General features: G+C 30.3%; 3 protein-coding genes across 7 annotated transcripts; all 3 read right to left on the bottom strand.

Moving 5' to 3' along the window:
* Positions 4,528–8,347, bottom strand: LOC109337319 (methyltransferase-like protein 7A). 3 transcript variants are annotated; one of them, XM_019574280.1, is made up of 7 exons: positions 8,032–8,347; positions 7,802–7,897; positions 6,245–6,463; positions 5,720–5,816; positions 5,242–5,304; positions 4,940–5,147; positions 4,528–4,568 (listed from the first exon to the last, which is right to left on the bottom strand). In XM_019574280.1, exons 1-6 carry the CDS (start codon positions 8,305–8,307, stop codon positions 4,954–4,956), a joined length of 945 nt encoding a protein of 314 aa, XP_019429825.1. In that variant the 5' UTR covers positions 8,308–8,347; the 3' UTR covers positions 4,528–4,568; positions 4,940–4,953. The 3 variants fall into 3 exon arrangements, with proteins under 3 accessions (XP_019429825.1, XP_019429832.1, XP_019429818.1); XM_019574273.1 differs by lacking the exon at positions 4,528–4,568 and having other exon boundaries at positions 4,802–5,147; positions 8,032–8,346; XM_019574287.1 differs by lacking the exons at positions 4,528–4,568; positions 7,802–7,897 and having other exon boundaries at positions 4,798–5,147.
* Positions 9,937–13,054, bottom strand: LOC109337300. Of its 3 annotated transcripts, none has more exons than XM_019574250.1 (7): positions 12,905–13,054; positions 12,470–12,649; positions 11,284–11,346; positions 11,114–11,161; positions 10,939–10,992; positions 10,350–10,410; positions 9,937–10,255 (listed from the first exon to the last, which is right to left on the bottom strand). In XM_019574250.1, exons 2-7 carry the CDS (start codon positions 12,626–12,628, stop codon positions 10,152–10,154), a joined length of 489 nt encoding a protein of 162 aa, XP_019429795.1. In that variant the 5' UTR covers positions 12,629–12,649; positions 12,905–13,054; the 3' UTR covers positions 9,937–10,151. The 3 variants fall into 3 exon arrangements, with proteins under 3 accessions (XP_019429795.1, XP_019429804.1, XP_019429809.1); XM_019574259.1 differs by having other exon boundaries at positions 12,470–12,644; positions 12,905–13,049; XM_019574264.1 differs by lacking the exons at positions 12,470–12,649; positions 12,905–13,054 and adding an exon at positions 11,523–11,552.
* On the bottom strand, positions 17,180–18,800 carry LOC109337295 (NAC transcription factor 29-like). The gene is made up of 3 exons (XM_019574240.1): positions 18,502–18,800; positions 17,931–18,211; positions 17,180–17,615 (listed from the first exon to the last, which is right to left on the bottom strand). The coding sequence occupies exons 1-3, from the start codon at positions 18,665–18,667 to the stop codon at positions 17,208–17,210; spliced, it is 855 nt and encodes a 284-aa protein (XP_019429785.1). The 5' UTR covers positions 18,668–18,800; the 3' UTR covers positions 17,180–17,207.

The following is a 24,011-nucleotide window of genomic DNA, read 5'->3' as shown; positions in this document are numbered from 1 at the left end:
AGGATGAGGATGAGGTTAGGATGAGGATGAGAATGTGGAAAAGGATGAGGATGAGGATGAAGATAGGATGAGGAAGAGGGAAATGATGAGGATGAGGATGGGGATAGGATGAGGACGAGAATGAGGATGAGGATGAGGATGAGGATGAGGATGAAGATGAAGATTAGGATGGGGATAGGATGTGGATGAGGATGAGGATAGGATGAGGACGAAGAAGAGGAAGTGGATGAGGATAAGGAAGAGGATAGGATGAGAATGAGGATGAGGATAAGTTAAGGATGAGGATGAGGATGAGGAAGAGGATGTGGACGAGGATAGGATGAGGAGTAGAATGAGGTAGAGGATGAGGATTGTACGAGGATGAGGATGAGGATGAGGAAGAGAATGAGGACGAGAAGGAGTATGAGGATAGGATGAGGAGGAGGATGAGGATGAGGATAGGATGAGGATGAGGATAGGAGGAGGATGAGAATGAGGATAGGATGAAAAGGAGGATGAGGAGGCGGATGAGGATAAGAATGAGAATGAGAATGAAGATAGGATGAGGATGAGAATGAGAATGAGGATACTTGTTTAAATTGTATCCCAACAAGTAAATCATTATCATTAATATCCATTATACTAGTTGTTGTTTGTTCAAATCATGTCCGCCTTCAGAATTTGTGCTAGAAAATATGATGATGGACTAGCATATATGTTATAATATGAGATAAACCAACATCAAACTCGACATCCTCAACATCATTACATATTTTGATGTCCTCATTGTCACTAAAATTACTAACAATATCTCTTATAAATGTAATCTCCATTTAAGAAATAACAAAATTAAAACAATAATTTATAATAATTGGTAAATATAGAAGAATGGAACTAAGTATAATAATTGGATAAATATACTAAACTGAATCCTTATTTCCCACAAAAAGATAACTTGAATCTTTATAGGGTTACAGCAGTAGTGGAAGAAAGTATTTTCTTAGAACATTACAGGAATTGGTTCATGTGTGGGTATATATATATAGGGTTAGAAAAAAAATGAATTCTACTAAAATATACAACTACGTTGCCGATTTTATTTCATTGGTAAGAAGAAGAAAATCTAAAACTCCTATATGATTGACCAATTAGCTTTAGGGGAAATTAAAAAACGGGAAAACTCCATTATAGTAGATAACTTTATTAAAATATAATAAAGTAGAAAAACACCTACCCTATGGCCAAGTTTGCTTGAGGGAAATTAAAAAAAATGAAAAACTCCAATATCATGGATAACTTTATTAAAACATTTGTATATAATAAAAACTCCAATGGAGTTGATGAGTGTTGTATATTTCAGGGAAAAAATATAGATACCCGGCAATGTTATTGCCGAGTTTTTAAAAACTATACTACTTCAGTAATAAATTAAAAAGGTGCACCAAGACTGTAATATTTCAGTCAATGTGTGGCTCTCTCGTATCTATAATTTTCCTTCTTACTTTTCATAAATTTTGTATTTTAAATGTTCCCTCCATTACTTTATCAATCTCATTCTTTGCAAATATTTCTACTCAACTCTAGTTCCGTTAAAGATATTCTTTCCAAATATTATTTATTTTTTAATAAATTATATCATACTTAAGTCATAAGTCATAACGTTCTCTCACCTAAAAAATTAGTCTAAATAAGGATAAGATATAAAATGAGAATATAAATTCTTAATAGGAGGAAGAATATAACATGAGCAAAGACCTCAAAAACTTGGGATAATTGAATGCACATCATAGTTAATTATTATTTTTTTAACTTAATTATATTTTTTAATCAATCACAGACTGATGATATATGCAGTAACACAACTTATAAGGTATCAGATGTACTTCTAGGATAATTACACCCCAAAAACTTGGGATAATTAGACTCATGAGCATGTGATGTTCCAAGTAGTTGGACAGTATCAACCTGCTATTTCTTGAATATCATGGAGCAAATTTATCATCAATTTAACAATGCGAGGTAGTATAAATATCCATACAAGTAGATCGATTCAATGTTCACTCCATAAACTATCCTCTAAATGAAACCTTTCTTCATGTTGATATCATACATAAAATCAAATTAAATATATCTTTTAATTTCAGTTTTATTAGAAATTCATAATTTCCAATTAATGTTAGTATCATATATTTAATATAATTATATTGTCTATTTATTTTGGGTTACAAAACAAGTGATCTAATTTATGACAAATCATAGGACTTCTGAAATTGATAACGAATATGGGCTTAATGAGTAGATACTCAAACGATTGGCCTATAGGGATAATGAGAACCCTATAAGTTAATACATTAGGAACGGTTATGGTCCTCAAGACACCAAATCACAAATAGTTTTCATCTCACCCCATCAGAGAGAAAACGAAGGTCCTAAAAGGAATTAAAGATCTGGTTGAGGAAGACCATCATACCAAAACTCTCTCAAAAGGTATATCAAAGGAGTAGATCAGAGAACATGCATTCAGGTATGACATTGTATCCTTGTTTTATATATATGTGTGAGAATCATGAGATTTAAGATCTTATAATTGATATTTCACCAATCATCAAGAAATATCTAACAAGTGGTATAGAACTTTAAGTTCTAACCTCACTCTCTTGTGATTGTGCCACAATATGCCAATGCTGCAGAGCGCAGCTAACAACTTGTATATTTTTTCCTAACCATAAATAAGAAAAACTAATGGCTTTTATAGTGTTGATGTATGTGACATTATGGGTTTAGTATATATATATATATATATATATTTAATATATATTAATTTAATGAATTGGAATGGAAAGCATAAAGAAGTTATGTTCAAACAAAATTAAATATACCAAGTTTGTACAATAAATGTTAAGTTTTATAATAGTGTTTGTGTGTCTGTGAAAAAATGGGCCAACCAGAATCATCATAGAGTTACAACTGAAGTGTTGTTCCATAGCAGCAACAAGGTTGGTAGAAGGGTGAGATCATTGGCCACAAAGCATAATCATTCTGGTTTATAAGAGTAGTAAAATTGGTAACCTAAGAGTTCATTTATTATAAGAGTTTGATGTTACTATTGTCAAGAAACTAAGTAACCTTATGTAGTTCATTTTCTTTTATTGAAGAAGAGTATAAAATCATCAAGGAACAAGTTGTGTCACAATAAATTTTGAGAGAATAAAATGAGTTTAGAAGAAATGGTTTATGCATTTCCAAGTTAAACGGTACTCCACTCATGAAAGGATTAATGAGTAAGTCTAAAATCTTTGAAAGTTAATTTGTATTTTCTAAATATTTTCAATCAAAATTTTTAACCACCAATATGAGTGTTTAACTCATAGTATCGACATATTTTTTCTATTATTAAACAAATATTATGCCCACTAGCATATTAACATGTGTCATGTGTCAATATTTTATTAGTTTAATACTAAGAGAAACAAAGTTAATGCAAAAAAAAAAGTATTTGCTAAAATCTTCCTATACCTACCTCCATTCTAACCAAGGGAATAATGACCTCTATATACTTCTCAGAATGATAAGTAGATCAACTACATTTATTTTTAGCTAGTAGTGATTATTTTATTTAAATAAGTTTTACTTGCACAAGTACTTAATAAACCCCAGACTCCCAGAATATGCTAATGAATGAAATTTGCAAATATCAGACATATCTTGTGCAAGTGAGATGACTGTAAACTATATATCTATCCAGGTTATTGCCTTTTTATTTTTGGTGAAGGTTATTTCCAAATTTGTTTGTGTTTTCCCCCAATAGAGTATGGATTTACCCAATCAGGGTAAATGACCATTTAAAATGTTTGCTAAACAACGGGAAAAGAATGCATTCCTAGCAAATTTGAGCACCAACCAACAAATATTTGTTTTTTACTTTTCTTATTGATTAGTCAAGTAGTGCACAATTAAAATCTTCCCCTACCATACCAGTGTATGAGAGAACCATTGCATGGGTCAAACCTTTGCATACATCAAATTGATATTGAATGAAAAGTGTTGGTTACACCAATAATATAGGCATGATACATGATGAATATCCTCGACATAATGATAAAGTTATTTGCCTTATAACTTGAAGATTATAACTTCAAATTCTGAAAATAATTTTGCTTGTAAGAATAAAGTTGTATACATATTCCCTCCTCGGATTTCACTGAGTAAGTGTCTTGGGCCGCCTTTTGCAATGAAGAGTCAGCCAGCTATTACATAAAAATGATAATATTTATAATATTTGGATAAATGCACACACGTGCACAAGACTTAATACAAGGATAGTAACAAAAGCAAAACCATATTTGATTTAGCAAAGCAAATTGAGCTTCCAATATAAAACTAAGATCCATAAAAGCAAATAGAAGAAACAACAAAATCTTATATGCAATATTTTTGTCACATCAAGTTCACGCAGATTATACAACAAAATTCACCAGTTTATTTGTTTTTCAATTTCAAGAGCATGCAATAATAGAAAAAGTATTTATAAAGGGACATATACATGGTTCATGTAACTTCAAAACATGCATAGCCTGTCCAACTCAAAGATTTTGTAATATAAGTGATAAATGAAGTTTAGCTTGATGCTGCTTTGGTGAGAAGGAGACATATGTAAAAAGATGTTTATCCCAGCAAAGTTTCAATGTTAGCGTGACCAGTTTTTTGGATTGAAAACTGCACTCTAGTAAGTACCTGAAAATGGTTACAATTCCTTCTAAGCAACCTAGCTGATAGGCTAAGTAGGTGATTTAAATTACGCATTTGGACCACATCAGATCACATTAGGTTGCATCGAATTCAAAAATATTTTTTTAATTATAAAATAATTCACACTGCAACAGTTGCAATCTGCATCTCAACATTCGCAATTGCAGTAACCACAACCGCAATTCAAAACATTAGACTAAGCATATCAAATACATGTTTTTTATGCTACTTGTAAGCTATTCCATATGCATGGGGGTTTATAAATGTAGCATTAGACAAGAATGCCATGTTAAGCTCAACACTTGAAAATCCAGCTCTGGATATATTGTTTCCTGTTTCCCTAGAAAGGTGACATCCATCTGCAATTGTCTGTTGCAGAGGATCAAGAACTCTCTGCATAAATTTGAGAAACGTTCCATCTGTATTTCCATGAAAACAAAAAAGAAAAATTAAGCTATTTACTAAAACAACAAGTTTCCATTTCAACAATGAAATGATAAGTTCTGTTTGCACCTTTCGCAGCCACATGTTCTACAAACACATATTGTCCACCAGGTCGCAGCACCCTCCTGACTTCTGCATTCAAAATGAAATTGATTTCAATGATATTCTTGAATTTCGAAGTGCTACATATGGAAAGTTTTTGTCAGTAATTTCAAAGTTTCTTTTGTCTTTTTCGAAGTTTTGTCTTTTTCGAAGTTCAACAACGTCATGTAATGCAGTAAAAGCAAAAATCACTTCTTTGTTCAAATTTCTATTGGAACTTTCAAACAATCAACTGTTTTAGGATGGGAACAACCAAATTGCAGCTACAGAAGTATAATAATTACACAACCTAACTGCATGCACAAGTACAAAGATGGTAAACTAATAAACACAGTAATGTATTTGGAAATGCTCCTCTTTGGTTGTAAGGTCCTCTCTGCACCAAATCATAAGTCAAGAAAAAAATATTTGAATGAAAAACAGAAGCCTCTTCCAGTTTCATTACCTTTTAGTGTCATATCAACATCTCTAACAGAACACAAGACAAGTGTTCCAATAACTGCATCAACAGAAGCATCACTTAATGGTATAGCCTCCCCAACCTAAATAGAGAAGACTTTAACATTTAAAGATCAACTAGCATAAGCATAAGAACAAACGAACGCAAAATTGAATAAAACAATAATACAAGGCAAGATGAATATTCTAAAAGAAGGATCTCTATGACAGAGGGCATGCTTCAGAGAATATGTATAATTTCAAGAGCAAATGGTAAAGTACCTATTTAACTGATTGTTGCTCTAGGCTGTTGATTTTATTATTCTGAGACAAAACAATGACAATATCATCCACATTCAGATTTTTGACAATATAAGCCACAACCTCTACAAGCATTGAAAGCATATTCTACTAACTAAAGCTTTTGTTTTGGGTAACAAGTGATTGTCATTAGACCCCAACTTCTTTGTGGCATGATTCCTCTCCCCATTCTAAAGCATGGCCTATAAACTGGTTAGAGTGACATACTTACAGCTTGTATAAACTCAAAATTTGTGAGGGGCAGGCCAGCTGATGCAGCCGAGGACCGAGCGTACTTTTCCATCTTCGGGTTTGGATCAATGCCAACAACCTCTACATCAGAATTACTGGCATAATAACTTAGGTTGGGACCTGTTCCAATCCCAACCTCCAAGATCTTGAGAGCCTTCCCCTTCAAATCACTGAAGATTTGTGACTTGTACATCGCAACCTTATCACACAAAAAGAAACATCCAAAACATGAATCCCATGCAATAATAACAGAAACATAGCACCGCCTGGAAAAAATGGATAAACTAGAAAACTATGATGCATGGGTACTCTGAAATGCTTGTTGTACCCATACTGAGTATGTACATGGTAGCGGTACTTACTGGTTGCACATGGGTATTTACCCAATATACAAATATAGCAAGTAGGTACATGATAACACTCAAATCCAAGTCACCAATCAATGTAAAATACCAAGTTTTGTCATTAAGTTATTTGTTTTCCTATTAAATGAAACAAACTATTATTTCACTTCCTCTGATTCATGTTCCTTCTGTATATAGTTGCATTTTTTAGAATATGGAATTTTGTTAAAAATCGTAGTTTAATCACTACAAAAAATGTATTTAACTTGTAACTTAATCACTTTACTATTTACATTTTCATATCTATATATGATGTATCATGTCATATGCAAACTCTAACTTTCAGAAATTTTCCATACTCTGTACTACATTGTGACCACTCATACCCATAATCCCATATCAATTCTACTGACTATGAATTTAATTATTTGTACTGGTCTGCAAAACTTGTATAAAGTTATACGGACTATCTCCCATAATTTCTTGACTCGGGCCGGTAAGAACATTTGAGGGGACAAGTTACTCATCACTAATTTTTTCATTCACATGACCCGAACCCGAACCTTGTTTAAGGGAAACCAATACCCTTGCCAGTCAGACCAACTAACACAAATTATGTTGCCAACCACTTGATTAAACTACTTTTACTAACAATTTCCACTTAGTGCAACCACAATGTTTAAGCAGCCAAAAAAGAAAGTAAACATTGAAAAACAAAATATTTTCTTACTTCATTGATGACACAATTTAAGGGGTAAAAGAACGGCACAACTGTAAAGTTATTTGCTCTACCCTCCCCAACACACGCTAGGTGAAGGCCTCCTATACTAAGCCACCTTCTATTATTAAATACACATTTCCTTGTGATCCCTGATTAGTAAAACTGTAGTGAAATTCAAGACTAAATGCATCTCGATCAGAGAATATTAATCTCATTCTTATTTAGGTCTCATATATTATTTATAATTTATTACATATCTTTATGAATTCAAAATAACATTTAGTTTTTCTCCACAAATGACAAATATCATTCATTTTATTTGGGTCCCACAATCTACTCACATTTTCATATTTTATAATAACAAATGATTTCTCTCGAATTATTCCATTGATTAAATTATCAATTCACTGTGAACTGCAGAGAAACTTGAAAGCAAAGCCCAAAATAGATAAATGAAGAATGGAGAAAAAACCTCAGCTTCATAAGACTTAGTAGCTGAATTCATAACCGAAGCATAGAACTCCTCATACCAATCAGGCCTAGGTGGGTGAAACTTTTTAACCAAAGCCTACAAAGTAAAAAATAAAAAAGTAAACATTTCCTTTCATATCATCAAAAACTTCATTGTTTGCCACAATTTGAACTAAAAACGCAAACTTTTCCACTTTTTGTTATCTGGGTCAATGACAATTAAGGCATTACCGTGTAATCAGAGTGTGAATTGGTGGCTTTAGAGGGTTGAATGGGGAAGAAAGTGGTTCCTATTATTGCAGTTTCAATGAAGTGCCTTCTTCCACAGAAGCACTGTTTGGTGGGTCCCGACGAGTCAGTGGAGAGAAACTCGGTGCTGAGTTCGACCGAGTTGACCCTTTTCGGGAGTGAATGGAACTTGGGGTTGGTGACTTCATTGATGAAAGGATGTGAAGTTTTAGGAGTGAATGAAACCGAAGATATTTTGGGAATGCAATGAAGATTCATTTTGGAAGTTGGGAGGCAGAGTGTCACTATTATCAACAAAATTATTGTCTAAACCATGTCACAAATTATGTACAAATATTTTGTACAAAAATGAAGTAAAAATAGAAAAATAATAATATTTTTTAATTAATATAATATATTTTTTGGTGGATTACATGATTTGGGATAGCAATCCACTATTATGACCCAAAATTGCAAGGTGTTAAAATTTTAATAAAATTTCACACTTTTGTCAAGAAATTTGCAATATAGAAAATTGTGGTATCTAATTATAATAACCTCACATGTCTATTCATACTTATATTATGATTTATTTCCACATTGTCTTGGAGTGTAGTGAATCTTAGCTCAAATTTAACATTCAAGTCAACTAGTAGTAAGATATTATTTAGGTAGTTAAAAGATTTGATGTACACCAACTTTGTTCATCATTCTACATGATATGTTGGTCTTAGGGATGAACATTGTGTCCATATGATATTTCAGTTTTAGTGATTTAGTTGGTGATTTTTTTAAATCTGAAAAGTAGTTAGTGTACGATGAAGAGTGCTTGTAATGATCCACTTTCAAGTAAAGATTCATCCATCTATTAGGAAAGGACGTGGAGGTTCTATTGATCTGTTTTTGAGCTATAGAGTGTAGATTGGTTCATCTATTAAAAAAGGATGGGGATAACCTTTGGAAATACTCTATTCTCTAATGTGCATTCTATTATTAACTCCCAATTAGTAGTGAGTTGTGTGTCAATACTAACCTAAAGTTCTCTAATTGTATGAAAAGTTGGAGGACCACAAAGGGATCAAAAGTCCTAACTACGGATATATAATACCAAAACTGCTAAGCTCATTCCGTCCATTCTGAATCAAAATTGCAACGTTTTAATATTTTAGTAAGATTTAACACTAAATGCCCCAATACCATGAACATAATCATGCAAGTTGACCCTTCCATCCTTATCATTCATGATCATTACGGTATTTCGCTTACATGCTTTTGATTAATCACATGTCCAGTGACGAGTTCGAGGTGGTTATGACCCTGGTATAACATATTAACAAGAAATAATGTCTAACACATAATTATCTAATATGCGGGTTCTCTATGGTACGGATACATAGTATACAATATATTACCGTATCAAATACCGGTTCGTACTCACTAGGGTTTATGACATGTTAGAAGATAGGGATGATTTCTCATAGACCGGTTCAATTCTTAGAGAAATTCTCTATTTTGCATGTGGTGACCAAGCATGGAAAACTAGAGTTGCCATTACTCACCCACAACGTGTCATGTGTATAGTGATTAAAATTGTGGACAACATTATGTGATGCGGCCGCAATATTGCGGTGAATGTTGCAACGGCATCACAATTGCGGTGTGACAACGAATTAGGTCACAACGCAACCGCATCCGGCCGCATTAGACTGCAATGATTTCAAAATGATTTTTTTACTCACAAACTAATTCACACTGCAATGGTCACAATATGCATCACAGCGGCCACAACGACCTCAGCTGATTGATTACAGACATAATCTTCAAGAGTTTCATATCCATTCTTATTATCCATTATATTTTGTAAGATGCCAATTGTTACACAAGTTGCACAATCCTGCCCTAACAATGTAGAATTCAAGATCTCTCATAGCAATCATAGCACGACCTGAAATTTCATACTACTAACAAAGAGCATGTATATCTAGTTCATGGTTATAGCTACTTCAAAACTCCAAGTTTTATTTATTGAAACAAGCAACTCTAAAATGTGCATGATCATTTGTTTCTAAATTGAAAGAAGAAAGCACCCAGGTCAAAATGCAATTTATCGCTCAAAACTATGGCTACTGATGGCTGCTTTGATCCTGAGCAGTACAACTGTTATCATTGCCAACATCTTCAGCAGCACTCGGATCCTCTGATGAGGTATTAATAGGGCAGCCATCAACTGTTCAAAAAGAAAATTACTTCAAAACCGTGTTGAATGTTAATAGAGCTGAAATTTTTTAAACACAAGAAATGGCCCTGTCTTTTGCACATACCTTCAGAATCATCTGCTGGAGCATAAGCTGAGCGCCTTGAACGGGCATGCTGTTGTGTTGGCTGATTACCACGGTGTAGGTAGGACCCCAAGAAGGGGAATGGAACACAAAAATGTATCATCAACAAAATTTATTCGAATTTCAATTATATGCATAGGGATACCAGACACATTCAATGCAAATTATCAGACACCAGACACATTCAATGCAAATTATCAGTAACATACTGGACCAATGGTCACTTTTAGATGCATGTATGAATCCTGCTCTCTGTTAGCCCCAAAAGTTTTCATAAAAACCTTCACTGCATGTATAATGACACGAACTCGAGACAATGGTCGCACAAAATACTTACACAGCATTGCAGTGTAAGTATCCAAACAAAATGTAGTCTTACAATGGTTCTGAAATTTAATATGATCTATTTGGGGGTCTGGAACCATTGCAAACATACTTCATAGTTGAAGTAGGCAAGGAAGGAGGGGTTTAATCGGAAATTACCTGTAAACCACACCAATGCATGAATGAAAAGTCACCAGATATTCATATATACATAGGAAAAGAATGCAAAATGAGTGACTAGTTTTACCTGCAACTTTGGGCGGAGTGCTTCAAGTGGTCCTTTAGGCTTTTGTGCTCCTTGCTATTAAAAAATAGAGAGAAAAGCAAATGATATCAGCATCCAAATGGTGTGTACTAAAGGTCATACTGAAAGCTTTCATATTATAATGAATGATAAATAGATGCTTGCGGCTAAAAAGTACCTTTCCCAAAGCCCAGTCAGCAGAATCAAAATAAGCACGTTCGTGATCCTGCAATAAATTAAAATTACTCATGAAGAAAATTCAGTTTCGAAACAACATTTAACAGAGGGATGACCAGAGGATGGAGGAAGAGGATTACAGGACAAGATCAGATAAGAGAAGAAAGTAACCTTGGATATTAGTGGAGGCTTCTTTGGTATTAGCCCTCCATACTTTTTCTTGATAGCTTCTTCCTGCAGAATCAGATTTACAGCAAATGATGCCACAAATAATAACATAAAGCCATAAACCTACATGATTTGTAAGAAATTTTGAAAAACATATTATCAAGGCATAGTGTCTTCAAAATGCTTAAGAAATGTTTTTAGTAATATCTAAGCCTATCTTAAACTAAAGTATAGAAACTTACAATCTGATTAATCATTATAGAAGTAACAAAAGAAGAGATGATCCTATCTTCAACTATTGCTTGTTGGATACCACTTCGAAAGTAATTCTTTAGGCAAGTTTCAAGTTTGTCTCAAACCTCGAATTAATTTTGCTTTCAAAATTAATATTTTGTTACTTCTTTCCAAAAGTAATTTTTCTAATGCAACACATTCCTTTCAATACTATTTTCAACACACTATCATTATTGGTTGCAGTTCATACGAGACCCATGAACAGAGAGTGGACCCATGTTATTTATTGGGTGCCACATAAAATCCATGTAACAATAATGGTGTTAAAAGAGTGTGTTACTACTTGCTAGCATTTCTCAATCCCAAAATTCTATGTGTGGGCTTTCCCAAATTAAGAACTAATTCTTCCAAATCTAACTTTTTCAATATTTGTTCTTAGGTTTTTGACACACTACAATACATGGTAGGAACTGGGATTCTGATAGAATAGAAAAAATGTAATCACAGGGGGTTGTTCTGCGTGTGTTGGCTTTGATGTAATCATGTAAACATTGCAAAGTTGGTAATATTTACAACTTTACCAAAAAACATTAAATGCTATGGGAATGCTAACTACACTAGTTAAGGAAGTAAAAAAGGAAAAACATTATGGGGGTGTAGTGAGGTTAAAGTGTTCAAATGATGTTCTTAGTTTTCCAATACAAATTTACTTTTTCTTCAATCCTTAACCAAGTGCCCTGGTTTACAAGATCATATTTTTATAGGGTTATACTAAACTAGAAAAATGTTTATTGAAATGCACAATCTTATCAAATGCACCACTTCCAATTCAATTTTCCATTGTCAAATCCTTAATATAAAAAACAGCGATGACGATAATAATAATAATAATGATGATGATTGTGATGATGGTAATTATGACAAAGATAATTACGATGATGGACTATAATGTTACCTCCCTGTGAGCTGAGGGCATGCGGTTTCCATCATTTTTATCATCTTTATCTGAATCTTTCGCATCATCAACAGAATTGTTATCACTGGCAACATCAATTTTAGGAGGATCATCAAGGGACTCATGTTTCATCACTTCTTCAACATTAGTGTCTGACATTGCAAACTCACTTTCCCTGTTCTACACAGTTAAACAAATACAACAGTGAACAAAATAGAATTCATAACTGAGTCACTCACTAATAATGGGAAAACAACAAATTCATGTTCAAAACTCAAAGGATTATAATAATTATCATAAATAATCCTAAGAATTTTGTTGATTTTCAATACGGATAAAATGAGATTTTCTTCGTTAACATGGATCAAATTCAAATATCCAATTCCAAAAATCAGCATGAAATTAAATTAAATTGTAAGCGCTAACAAATCGTACCGTGGCCTGAGATATGATGAATTTGGCTTGCGATCTTGTGATGTATTGATGGATGCAAAGAACGCGTTAAAGTGAAAGTCTTAAAGAAAACCGATAGTTGAAGGAAGCATCTTCAATTGCGTTGCTACAAGCTTATATTCACCATTTCGATTTTGGACACACTCGTTTTATTTTTAATTTATATTATTATTATTTATTATTTACTACAATAATTAATATATTTATGTAAGTGGGCACTGGGGTAATAATTTTACAATTAATGTATTCTTTATAATTTTATATTAAATATATTATGAGTGTAATAAATATCTATGTATGAAAGTGTAAGTGTTTATACTTATATCAGACGGTATAATTAATTTAACATTTATTTGTATTTATTTTATTTAAAAGTTAATAATGCTTGAAAATGACAAGTGATAATATAAAAAATTCTTACATTGTCGATGGATACATCTTTTTCTCATATGTTATTTACATTAGTGTATATTTAAGTTAGTGTGATTAATGTATTAATGGATATATTTATATTATTTTTACAATTAATATATTCTTTAGTGTTCAAGAAGTTATTAATGAGACTAATGTTAACTGTTGGACGTAGTCACTAGATTTATTCCAGAACAATAATCTAGTGGTTGTGTCATTTGTCAGGTTAGGGAAATATGTATGATGGTTGTAGTATAAAGAATAGTGTATTCATGTAAAGAATATTACGTTAGTTTATGAATCATGTAAAGAATACATTTGATGTAAATATTGTAGTTAAATATATTCATTAGTCTCATATATATCTATTCTTTTATACCATATATAAAGTCAAAACTTGAAATAACTACTATATGATTTTATTTTCCAATTTTGTCTTTAATATTTTTTATTTCTAAAGTAAAATTATATAGTCTTAGATAGCTATAATTAATACATTTTACTTTAAGTTGAATATTATAATAAATACAAAAATTATAATTCTTTAAAATAAAAAATAAAAATTTAATGTTTAATATTATAAAATGAGAATGCGGTTATAATTTTATTTTAGTACTCTCCCCCAACAAAAAAATATTTAACATTTTTCAACACATTGATATAAATTAGATAATTGTGATAATAATTATAGGGTTATTGTGGTGATGGGGTGAGGAAGGTGGAGAATCAATAATGATAGTGAGAGCGTTACACAGAGAGGTAATAGTGGTCAGAGATGATCATGGTTGTAAATGATATAATCTTCTATTAACAATATAATAAAAAAAAACTCTATCATGTCACTTTCTCTTTTCCTCATGTCACTTTCTCCTTTCCTCATGTCACATAACTTTCTCCTTACATTTTTTCTTTCATGTCACATGTCACCTCCTTCTCACATATTTTTCTTCCTACTTTTTATATATTATATATATTATATGCTAATAATAATTTAATATTAATTAGTGATTGGTTCATGTCGCTACCCCACTAAAATTGAGTGTTTATAACATCTATATTTTGTTATCTTAAAAAGTAATAGTCATTGAACATTAGATGAAATTGAAGTCATTTTTCACATTCAAATTATTTCTTTACATTAATCTATCTATATAATTTAATGTTTACCATTAATCTAAGAATAATTGTACTTTTTCACCTCATCAAAGTTTTTTGACATTTTTCGCACTGAATTTTAATATTACAGATTCTTTGAATTTTAATTTTTCTCTATGAACAACATAATAAAAGAAAACTCCCTTATGCCACATGTCAATTTCTCCTTACATTTTTCCCTTCATGTCACATGTCACCTCCTCCTCACATTTTTTTCTTTCGTACTTTTTATATATTTTACATGTTAATAATAATTTAATACTAATTGTAGAAAAATCAAATTAAAAATTATCAATTTATTTTTCTTATGTGCTTGAACATGCAAATACACAAGTAAGATGTATAACAATGGTATATATATTCATGAAAAATATATGTATTTTAATTAGTAATATAACAAATCAATTATTAGACTCTTTTTATTATTTTGATTAAATTTATCAGAAAAAATATCTGTCATATCCTAACTTAGTGTGTTTTTAATTTATGAGTTATTTTCATACAATGATTATTATCTAAAACATGATCAAATAAATAACATTTAATTATACAATATTTGAATGCTAAAAATATATTCAAATATTTATACACAATGAACATTAATCTAAAATAAAACATGATCATTTAAGAGATATGCTAAAAAATCCTTATGACTTTATATGATACTTATAAACGTAATCACAAAAAATATGATGCAAAAATAACTCCTTATATTTATAATTTTATATAGAGAATATAGAGGTGAGATATTATCCAATACAATTTGAATTTTATTTATTGAGTTATTTAAGAATCAAATATTTTCTATAATCACACTTTCAACAAATAAATACTTATACAAACGCATTTAAAATTGTTAATATTCTACATATACACTCAAAAATCAATGTTAATATTGCACTTATATGAATGAGAAATATAATGTTTCAATACATGATTTATTGATATTATAAAATATATGTATATTATATTTGCATTATGACAAATAAGCGACCCGTGCAAGTGCACGGGTACAATGCTAGTTAAGATGAAAGGAGAATATCAATATTATTATTTCACATTGTTATCTTTAAATATTAATTGTTTAAATTCTATTTATAAAGAAATAGTTTTAGAAGGTAGGAGCTTGGCACACTCCAACTCAATTTGGGCCATGTTTTCCTTGTGAGGAAGTTCTTGACAATGCTCGGAGATTCCTCTCCTAACAATGCGCCTTAGATTAAGCAAAGTCAAATAAGAAGAAAAAAATTAATAGTTATTATAGTATGTATATTTTATCAAACGAGGCCTATACTTATTTTTAGTATTAAATATATAATTTATTGTAATTAAAGGTATAAATGTGTCATTAAAATTTTGATTTTTCTTTATTTTTTGAAGTATCTATTTATTCATTAATGATGAAGACAATAACTCATTTTTATGCATCTTCAATACTATGTCTCAATCTCTAAATGGTCATGAGTTTTTTATAAATGAAAACAAGGCTTCATCCCATCTGTTTCGTGTGCTAGACCAAACATTCCTTAAATGCTGCTAGCATTCATCCAAATTAAATAATAGCACATTAATATATAGGACTCCTTGCATTGTTTAACTTAATAGTACTTTTTTTTAAGAGAAAAAGATATATGTCATTATAAAAATTTTATACACTGTCTAGTCATTTTCAATAATCATTGTCACTTCAAGAAAAATAATATCAATAAATAATAGATGATATATTGAATATAAAAAAATCTTTATATTGTATAAATATTACACTTTTTTTTAATATTAACTAGCACTTTCATGACGAAGCAAATACAAGGATGTGTACTCAATTTATATTATTATCAATCCTATAGTCTAAAAAATGTGTTATCCGCAGCCACATCTACTATTTTTTTTAACCCATGCGCGTGGCAACCTCTTCAACACGTTATTTGGTTGCTTATGACATATCACACGTTTTAGTGACCATTTTCATCAGTATTACCGTCATCATTTTGGATAAGACACCACAAGATACAAATCTAGAACTAATAAAATAAACAACTGATTTGAAAATCTCTTTCTTGCTTCAATTATTGACCATATAAATGGCAATGAATTTGTCAATAGTTTCCTTGGTCAAGATGAATAAAGAATAAAGTTAACAATGGTAGTGTTATTTGTATGGACAACTTTGGTTTATAACACAAAGCACCAATATTATGTATTGTGAAGTTAAAATTGTCTAGAAGATATGGGAATGGCCATAGGTTGCACAGAGAGAAAAATGCATGCACCACACTAATGTAAGAGTTTTATACGTTATTACTAATTATTATATCATTTATTATTCATATTTAATTTTTATTGATTTTTTAAAAAAACAAAAAAAAACTAATACAAATAAGTAGTAAATAATATATTGACTATATGTAAATGTTAATAGTAGACTTTTGTTTTATGACTGACACTTAAACCAAATCATACTGATATTTATTATGACTTCACATATATTTAATTTGTTCAAATGAAGGTTCTGGTGAGAAAAAAACTTTCTCTGCCTTAAATTAAGAGCCACTAAGCTTGTCCTATTGTACAAAAATTATAAACAATGTCTATTTGATCTATGAGATTGGAGATCACTAAAGTCTATCATGTGATATAAAATATATTTCTACAAAGAATCTTCAAGATTTATATTATGGATGAACCTTAACATCATGCTGAACTATTCCAATTTCATTTTTTATTGGTAATGTTTTGTCTGATCATACAATTGGTTAACAAATAAGGTCTGGTTTATGGTGCTGTTCTGTTTCACTTGGTACTTCCCTGAATCTGCTGCATAAGAATTAGGGAATTCAACTGGCTGAGGTTTAACAAAGTTGTGTATCCCAACATTAGCAGTGTTAATTTGATACTCAAAGGTTGAGTTATATGATCCATCATATAGTATCTGTGACATTGAACCCAAGAAATCCTGGTCCAATAAATTAGCAAGGGAATTAGTCCTTGGAAATTTCATCATTTCTTGTTCAGTTTCATCATTTGCTCCTATTAGATTGACTTGTACTATTGGGTATTCCTCTCTTTGATCCAATGATTTTCCCATGTTCTTCTTCTTGTAGATCCTGCACAAGACCCAATCATCTAGCTGATGATACATAGGGCCAATTAATACAAAACATAAGTATCAAACTGAAGTACTAAATTGTTAGAAATCTATGAAGTATATAATGATATAATATCCACTTTATCATAATTCATCTTTTATTATTAATTATTAGATATCTAGATTAATTGGTCCATTAAAAATTTCCATGTATAAGAGGGAGACAAGAACATATATCTATTAACTTAAATTATGTCTCATATGTTGTTATGCGCTAATGGAAATAACATATGACAATGACAGTAGATATGAGATGGGAGATCTATGTTCCTGGGACAAGGGCTTAAAAAGGCTTACCCTCATGGATCCAATTTGTCTATTGGTTTGTCTTCGTGATCCAACCAATCTATACTCATGCATAATCCAATCTGTCTTAACACCTTTGGGTGGCTTACCCTTATAAAAAACCAAAGCTTTCTTCACACCAATATGCTTAGACCCACTATAGATTGCTTTGTCTGTCCCAGTTGCTTTCCAATACCCAGACAATGTTGCTCTATTAGGCCTCACTCCATTTGGATACTTTCTGTCCCTTGGAGTAAAAAAATACCATTCATTTTCTCCAAAGTCTGATTTATCTGCATTTCATAACAAGTTCAGATTTAATAACTAAAGTCAGACATCATATATGTAAGCCATCTATAAAATATGTTAGAATTGATTACTAGTCTCATTAATCACATGATATATATTGTCACTATATCGTTCATCATTCACATTCAATTATCATTGACTTTTAAATATAAGTAATACAAATAAATTTTGAATGATATATTGTCTATGTATAAATGTTTATTCTGATATTATGTTCTATTATTAATTGGGTGTAAACTTATGCATAAAAAATGAAGAAGTACATAATATATACCAGGCAATTCCCATGGATCAAACTTATAGATATCAACTTCTGGGATAATAGAAGCAGGGCATGGCTTTGATGTGGCTTGGTTACAAAGGTAGTGTACAATTAATTCTTCATCTGTTGGGTGGAACCTGAAACCAGGTGGTAGTTCAGAACTAATGCTACCTTCCATATTGAATGTGAAAACTAATAGAATATTTTTCTATTGGGTAATGGAGAAAAGAGAAGAATGGAAAGGGTTGTGAAGGAAGTGGAGTTAAGAGATGGTTGAATAGAACTCAAGGTGTTTGAAATGTTTGCAATGAGATCAATGTCCCTTTTATCTTTGAGGTTTCTTGTCGTTTTGTGTGTATATATGCATGGCTTTGATTGGTTCTTTCAATGACTTTTCTGTAATTAGTGTATGCGTCATCTTGTTCTCTATCAGGGCCCACAATGCTTCTCCTATCTTAACTTTCAACCAAAAATATCTTCTATGCATTATACGACATCTGCTTTCCCACAAATTATAACATTACATGTACCATAAGTTATAACATTACATGTATCAAAAATACATTTAAGTTTAAAAGTGAACAATTAATTATTTTCTTGATTAATCATAATTGATGGTATATGTAGTGATACAACTTATGAGAGAGTAAATGTGTACACTACATATCCATCATCAATTAACATTAGACAAAAAATATGTACATGTTTTTTATATATTATTATTGTACCATTTATATTTCATATTTAATTATTATCGACCTTTTATAAAAAATAATCTAGATTATATAGTGATTATGTATAAATTTTTATATTTATAGTGAACAAATACACTCTTAACATTAGTGAATTATTAATTTGCTCCATCAATACGTTTCGTGTATGAATTAGGGAGCAAACATATATTAATTGTATATCAAATAAGTTATTTTTAATATTTTTATGATCGAAGATTTTTACCTATATTTATAGTCTTTAAGTAGTAGTTTGTATTTTTACTTTTTCTTATGTGCAAACATTTATAAAGACCAAATTATTCATTCATTAGTTAATGGATACTTGAAGTTAACCATAATTAGAATCTCAATTTAATTAGACTTTGTTGAATAAATGATTTTCCTTGCACATCTCAAATACAACACTCGTGTGGGATATCATGTTCAATCTAAATATAGCTAAATATTGAATTGTATGTTGTTTATAGTATTTATCCATTTAGATTATTGAATAGGACAATCATTTGAACCATTAAATTTGAATTAATGAATCAATATTATAATTTCATCCAACTTCATACCTAATCTTAGTGTTAAATAATACTATTAATTCATCTTTATCCACTCTCGGATGCATTCAATTCTCCATGGAATATTATTGGTATATACACTTTCTCAGTCTCACACAATTGAGATGTCCGCAGCCAAATTTATGAAATCTTGGATTATTTAATCATTATTTGGCCCATGCGGAATATTCTTCAAAGAAGCTAAATAATCACGGACCTTGGGATAAGGAAAAATATTATTAGTTCTTTTGCTTATATATTCTTGGACCAAACTTCGAAGTCTCTGGTTAGAAATGATAACTTTTTAGAGTAATTTAATTCTTTTTATAAAAAATATATTTTTATTTTGAAGTATGTATGGCGACTCGGTGTTAAATTGGAAGAAGTCTCGTATTAGGTTAAATCGTTTAGTTTGATTGGATGATTTTATACATAATTAATAATTTTTATCTATAAATGTATAATTATATATAAATGTAAAATTTTATATAATTAATAATTATGTATAGTTACATTGAAGTAACGTCTATTCATTTTTTTTGGACTGGAGTAAAGCAAAATATTAGAGTAATGTTCCATTTTTTAATTTTTAAGTGAACCGTCTGATTACTTCTCGGTTTAATCGGATTAACACGCTCGGGCCGGAATTTTCCCAGTTCAAAGCAGTCTAACTCTCACTCAATTAAAACGATAAATCAGAGCCGTTTTTAAGTCTGGTCAATGGTCAAACAAGTCGGACTGTCCAGTACAGTCCGGGTCTCACAACAATGCTATGTAGTTTTAAATATTATCAAATAATATTAGAATTTAATTTAATTTAACTAAAATAATGTTATTGAGTCAATATTAAAAGACGGTATTAAATAAAAATTGAGAAACAAGTCATGAAAATTAAAATAATAAATATACTCATAATAATTAAGAGTATAGTTCAAAAATAAAATGTAAATATTTAATAAATTTTTAAGATTTAAAGAACAATAACAAATAAAATGACATTATATATGAGAATTAGATAGCCATAAGATTGTTATGTGAAACGAAATGATGACCATTTCTAGCTGCCATGAATGGATGAATTCAGCAATGACGTAATTTCTGTGCAAAAGATGCTTGAGCGTTGGGACATGCGCCTTATACATGTTCACTGGATGTGTCAAAATGGGTGGGTCCCCAAACCCACAAGATTGATAGGGCTTTGGTATCATGTTAAATGGAACATATCTTCCATTCTGGAGCACATTTTGTCCCATAAATTGAAATACTAAATGTATATGTTAATTAAAAAAATATATTTAAGTTAAAAATTATAATTAATCATATTTCTGATCAAAATCACTGACACATACAATAGTACGACTTGTAGAACAATAGATGTATACACCTTCTGTTATAAGATGTTTATTACTCTATATACTCTTTTATTTTTATTTGTTAGAAAATATAAAATTAATATATATTAAATTCATGATTTATTTATCTAATCAATAAAAAATAATGAATACATCAACTAACATATATATTTGATAGATGTGACTCCCATGTCAAATATATTTTTATTGAATATAAGATTTATACCTCCCACCCATAGGACTATATTAAAATTGGGTCGAGTTTACCTGGATAGATTTAATTTACCTTTTTTTCTTTTTTGAAACATTTGAATTGATAATAAGCCTTATGGGAGATTATTTTACAATATAGTGATACTATGAATTTAGAATAATAAATATTGGTGTTATGAACTTTAAAAAAATAGAGTAATCTTTATAATAATAAATCTATAAATTATAATAATATTCTAAAGTGAAATATTATATTATTTGTCATATTTTGCATAATGTTCTTTTAAGCACGATAACAAAAATAATGTACTAAATCAAATGAGAAGAAACATTAAACCATATATGTTCCATTTTTTATTTCTTAATTTGAATTAAATTAAACTTAACTTTTAGAACAAAATATAATAAGAAATAATAAATTTTACAACAAAACTAAAAGACGTCATACTTTTTTACCATAGAGAACTTCGCACCACCAAATTTAAATCGTACGAGTTCATAATGAATGTGCTGATAATAAATATATAAATGATCCTCGAATTTGACATATAAAGATCATTTTGAACTTTAGTTTATACTACAATTTTTATAAATTGACATAATATTATTTTTGATAATGTTTAAAGGTTTATATATTAAAGTGAAGTTACAAATTATATTTGTTAAGAAATGAAGTCTAACATGATTGAGAAACTTAATAAATAGGTTATGCTCAAAATCATATAAGTGGACTTGATATCAAGTCTTAACTAGGAATTAGATATATGAGTTATGTTCATTTTTGCATAAGTGTGTTAAGAATAATTATAATATCAAAAATATATATATATATATATATATATATATTAAAATAGATTACACAAATTAAAATTTAAATATTTTTTAATATTATACAAGTTGGCCTATCACAACCCGTAAACCAATTAGGGAAGATTTAGGTTGCAATTTGATATACATAAATATTACTCGAACTTTTAGTCCAGTCCTTTTTAGTCTGAATCCTATGTGGACTAGTCCGAACCTATCCAAGTAGCCCATTTTGGCAGCTCTAATGTTCATCATCCATAACAGTAACTTTCACCACTCAACATTCTCACTTCTTTAGGTAGTAAGGGAGTCATATCATATGTCCCATAATTTGTGTTATTCAATGACTGATGGGTTATAATTTGTTAAAAAATACTTATTACTTAAACTTTTAATTTAAATATTTTTTGAATCAATCACATCTCATAACATATAGAGATATAATTTATGGAACATAAAATGTATTGGAGTAAATAAGATGGAGAAAGAAGCTAAGTAATAATAAATATGGAGTTTTATAGGACATAATTACTTTGAAAAGTTCATTTTCGATGTTATATATTTAGGATTACAATAAAAATGTAACAATACATATTAATTATTCTCATTTTTTAAATTTAAAAATTATTCTGACTTGACTAAGTTTTTTATACATACATATACATATTGAATATTTTTACTACAAAAACTTTAATTATTAAAATTCACAAACTTTTCTACATTTATATATATAATTAATCAATAATTTTTTTTATTGTATGTTGATGATACACAAAAGTTGAGCTCGTTAATTCGCTCAAAAGTTCGTGGACTTTAATTGAGTCGAACTTGAGTTGAAAAATTATATTAACGTTGAAATTAGGTCGAAACTCAACTCAGGTCATTGTTAAGTTGATATAAGCTAACTTCGAATCAGTTCTATTAAAGATATATGATAGGTTATTTTGGAAGATGATAGTTGGTTAGAAAGTTAGGAATTGGCAAGTTAGTTTTATGTTAGTTACTTGTTTTACAAGCTTTCTTTTCATTCTTTTCTCTTGTATAAATAAACCATATTAACCCACTTCTTATTCAATCAATTCAATTCATTCAATGAGAATATTATTAATCTTTGTTTTTCATTCTTCTTTCTTTAAGCCTCTTTAAGCTTTCTTTTATACACTTCTTGATTCATCAAGAAGCTTTCTTTTCATGGCTCTTACCATATTTTAACAAGGTATCAGAGCATAATTAGCTTTTAATAGCTTCCGCTTATGGTGGTGCTTTCTTTTTCATCTCATTGGCCTTCATTAGTGTTATCTTGCTTCTAATAGGTGACAATGCTGCATGTGGCAAGACTATCATGATTTCTTTGATTGCTCCAACGTTGTGCTTCAGCATCCAATGTTTCTTTTCAACACATGTCCCTAAATTCTTCATTATCACCTTCTTCATCGACCTTCAAATTCACATCAAAGGAGTTTGTGTTTGGTTAAGAATTCTTTTCAAGTGCATAAGCTAGTTTCTTGATATCCTCAATAATGTGAACCCGAATGAACCTAAGGATGAGTTGAGGAATATAGGTGGGCCCATGACAAGGGCAAGGGCCAAACAAGTGCACAATGCACTTAGCCACCTCATTCAAGACATCAAAGGAGCTTTCCTAAGCTCAAACCAAGGGAGTCACCTTTTTTATTACATCACTTTACATATGGGCTAACATGGGGCAAATAATCCCCAACCCTTTTAATAGGGCACGACCATGCACTAAAATGGTTAGGACACATTTATGTTGTCCTAAAATGTTTTCATTCAGAATTTAATTTGTCTTGTGTTTCTTAAATTTCAGAATAAATGAATTCCTTGAATAGCATTCAATGTGGTCAAGA

The sequence above is a fragment of the Lupinus angustifolius genome, chromosome LG02, assembly GCF_001865875.1.
Source record: "Lupinus angustifolius cultivar Tanjil chromosome LG02, LupAngTanjil_v1.0, whole genome shotgun sequence".
In the NCBI taxonomy this organism is placed as follows: domain Eukaryota; kingdom Viridiplantae; phylum Streptophyta; class Magnoliopsida; order Fabales; family Fabaceae; genus Lupinus; species Lupinus angustifolius.
The sequence above is the reverse complement of the archived record's forward strand: the minus strand, read 5'-3'. Positions and strand labels throughout refer to the sequence as shown.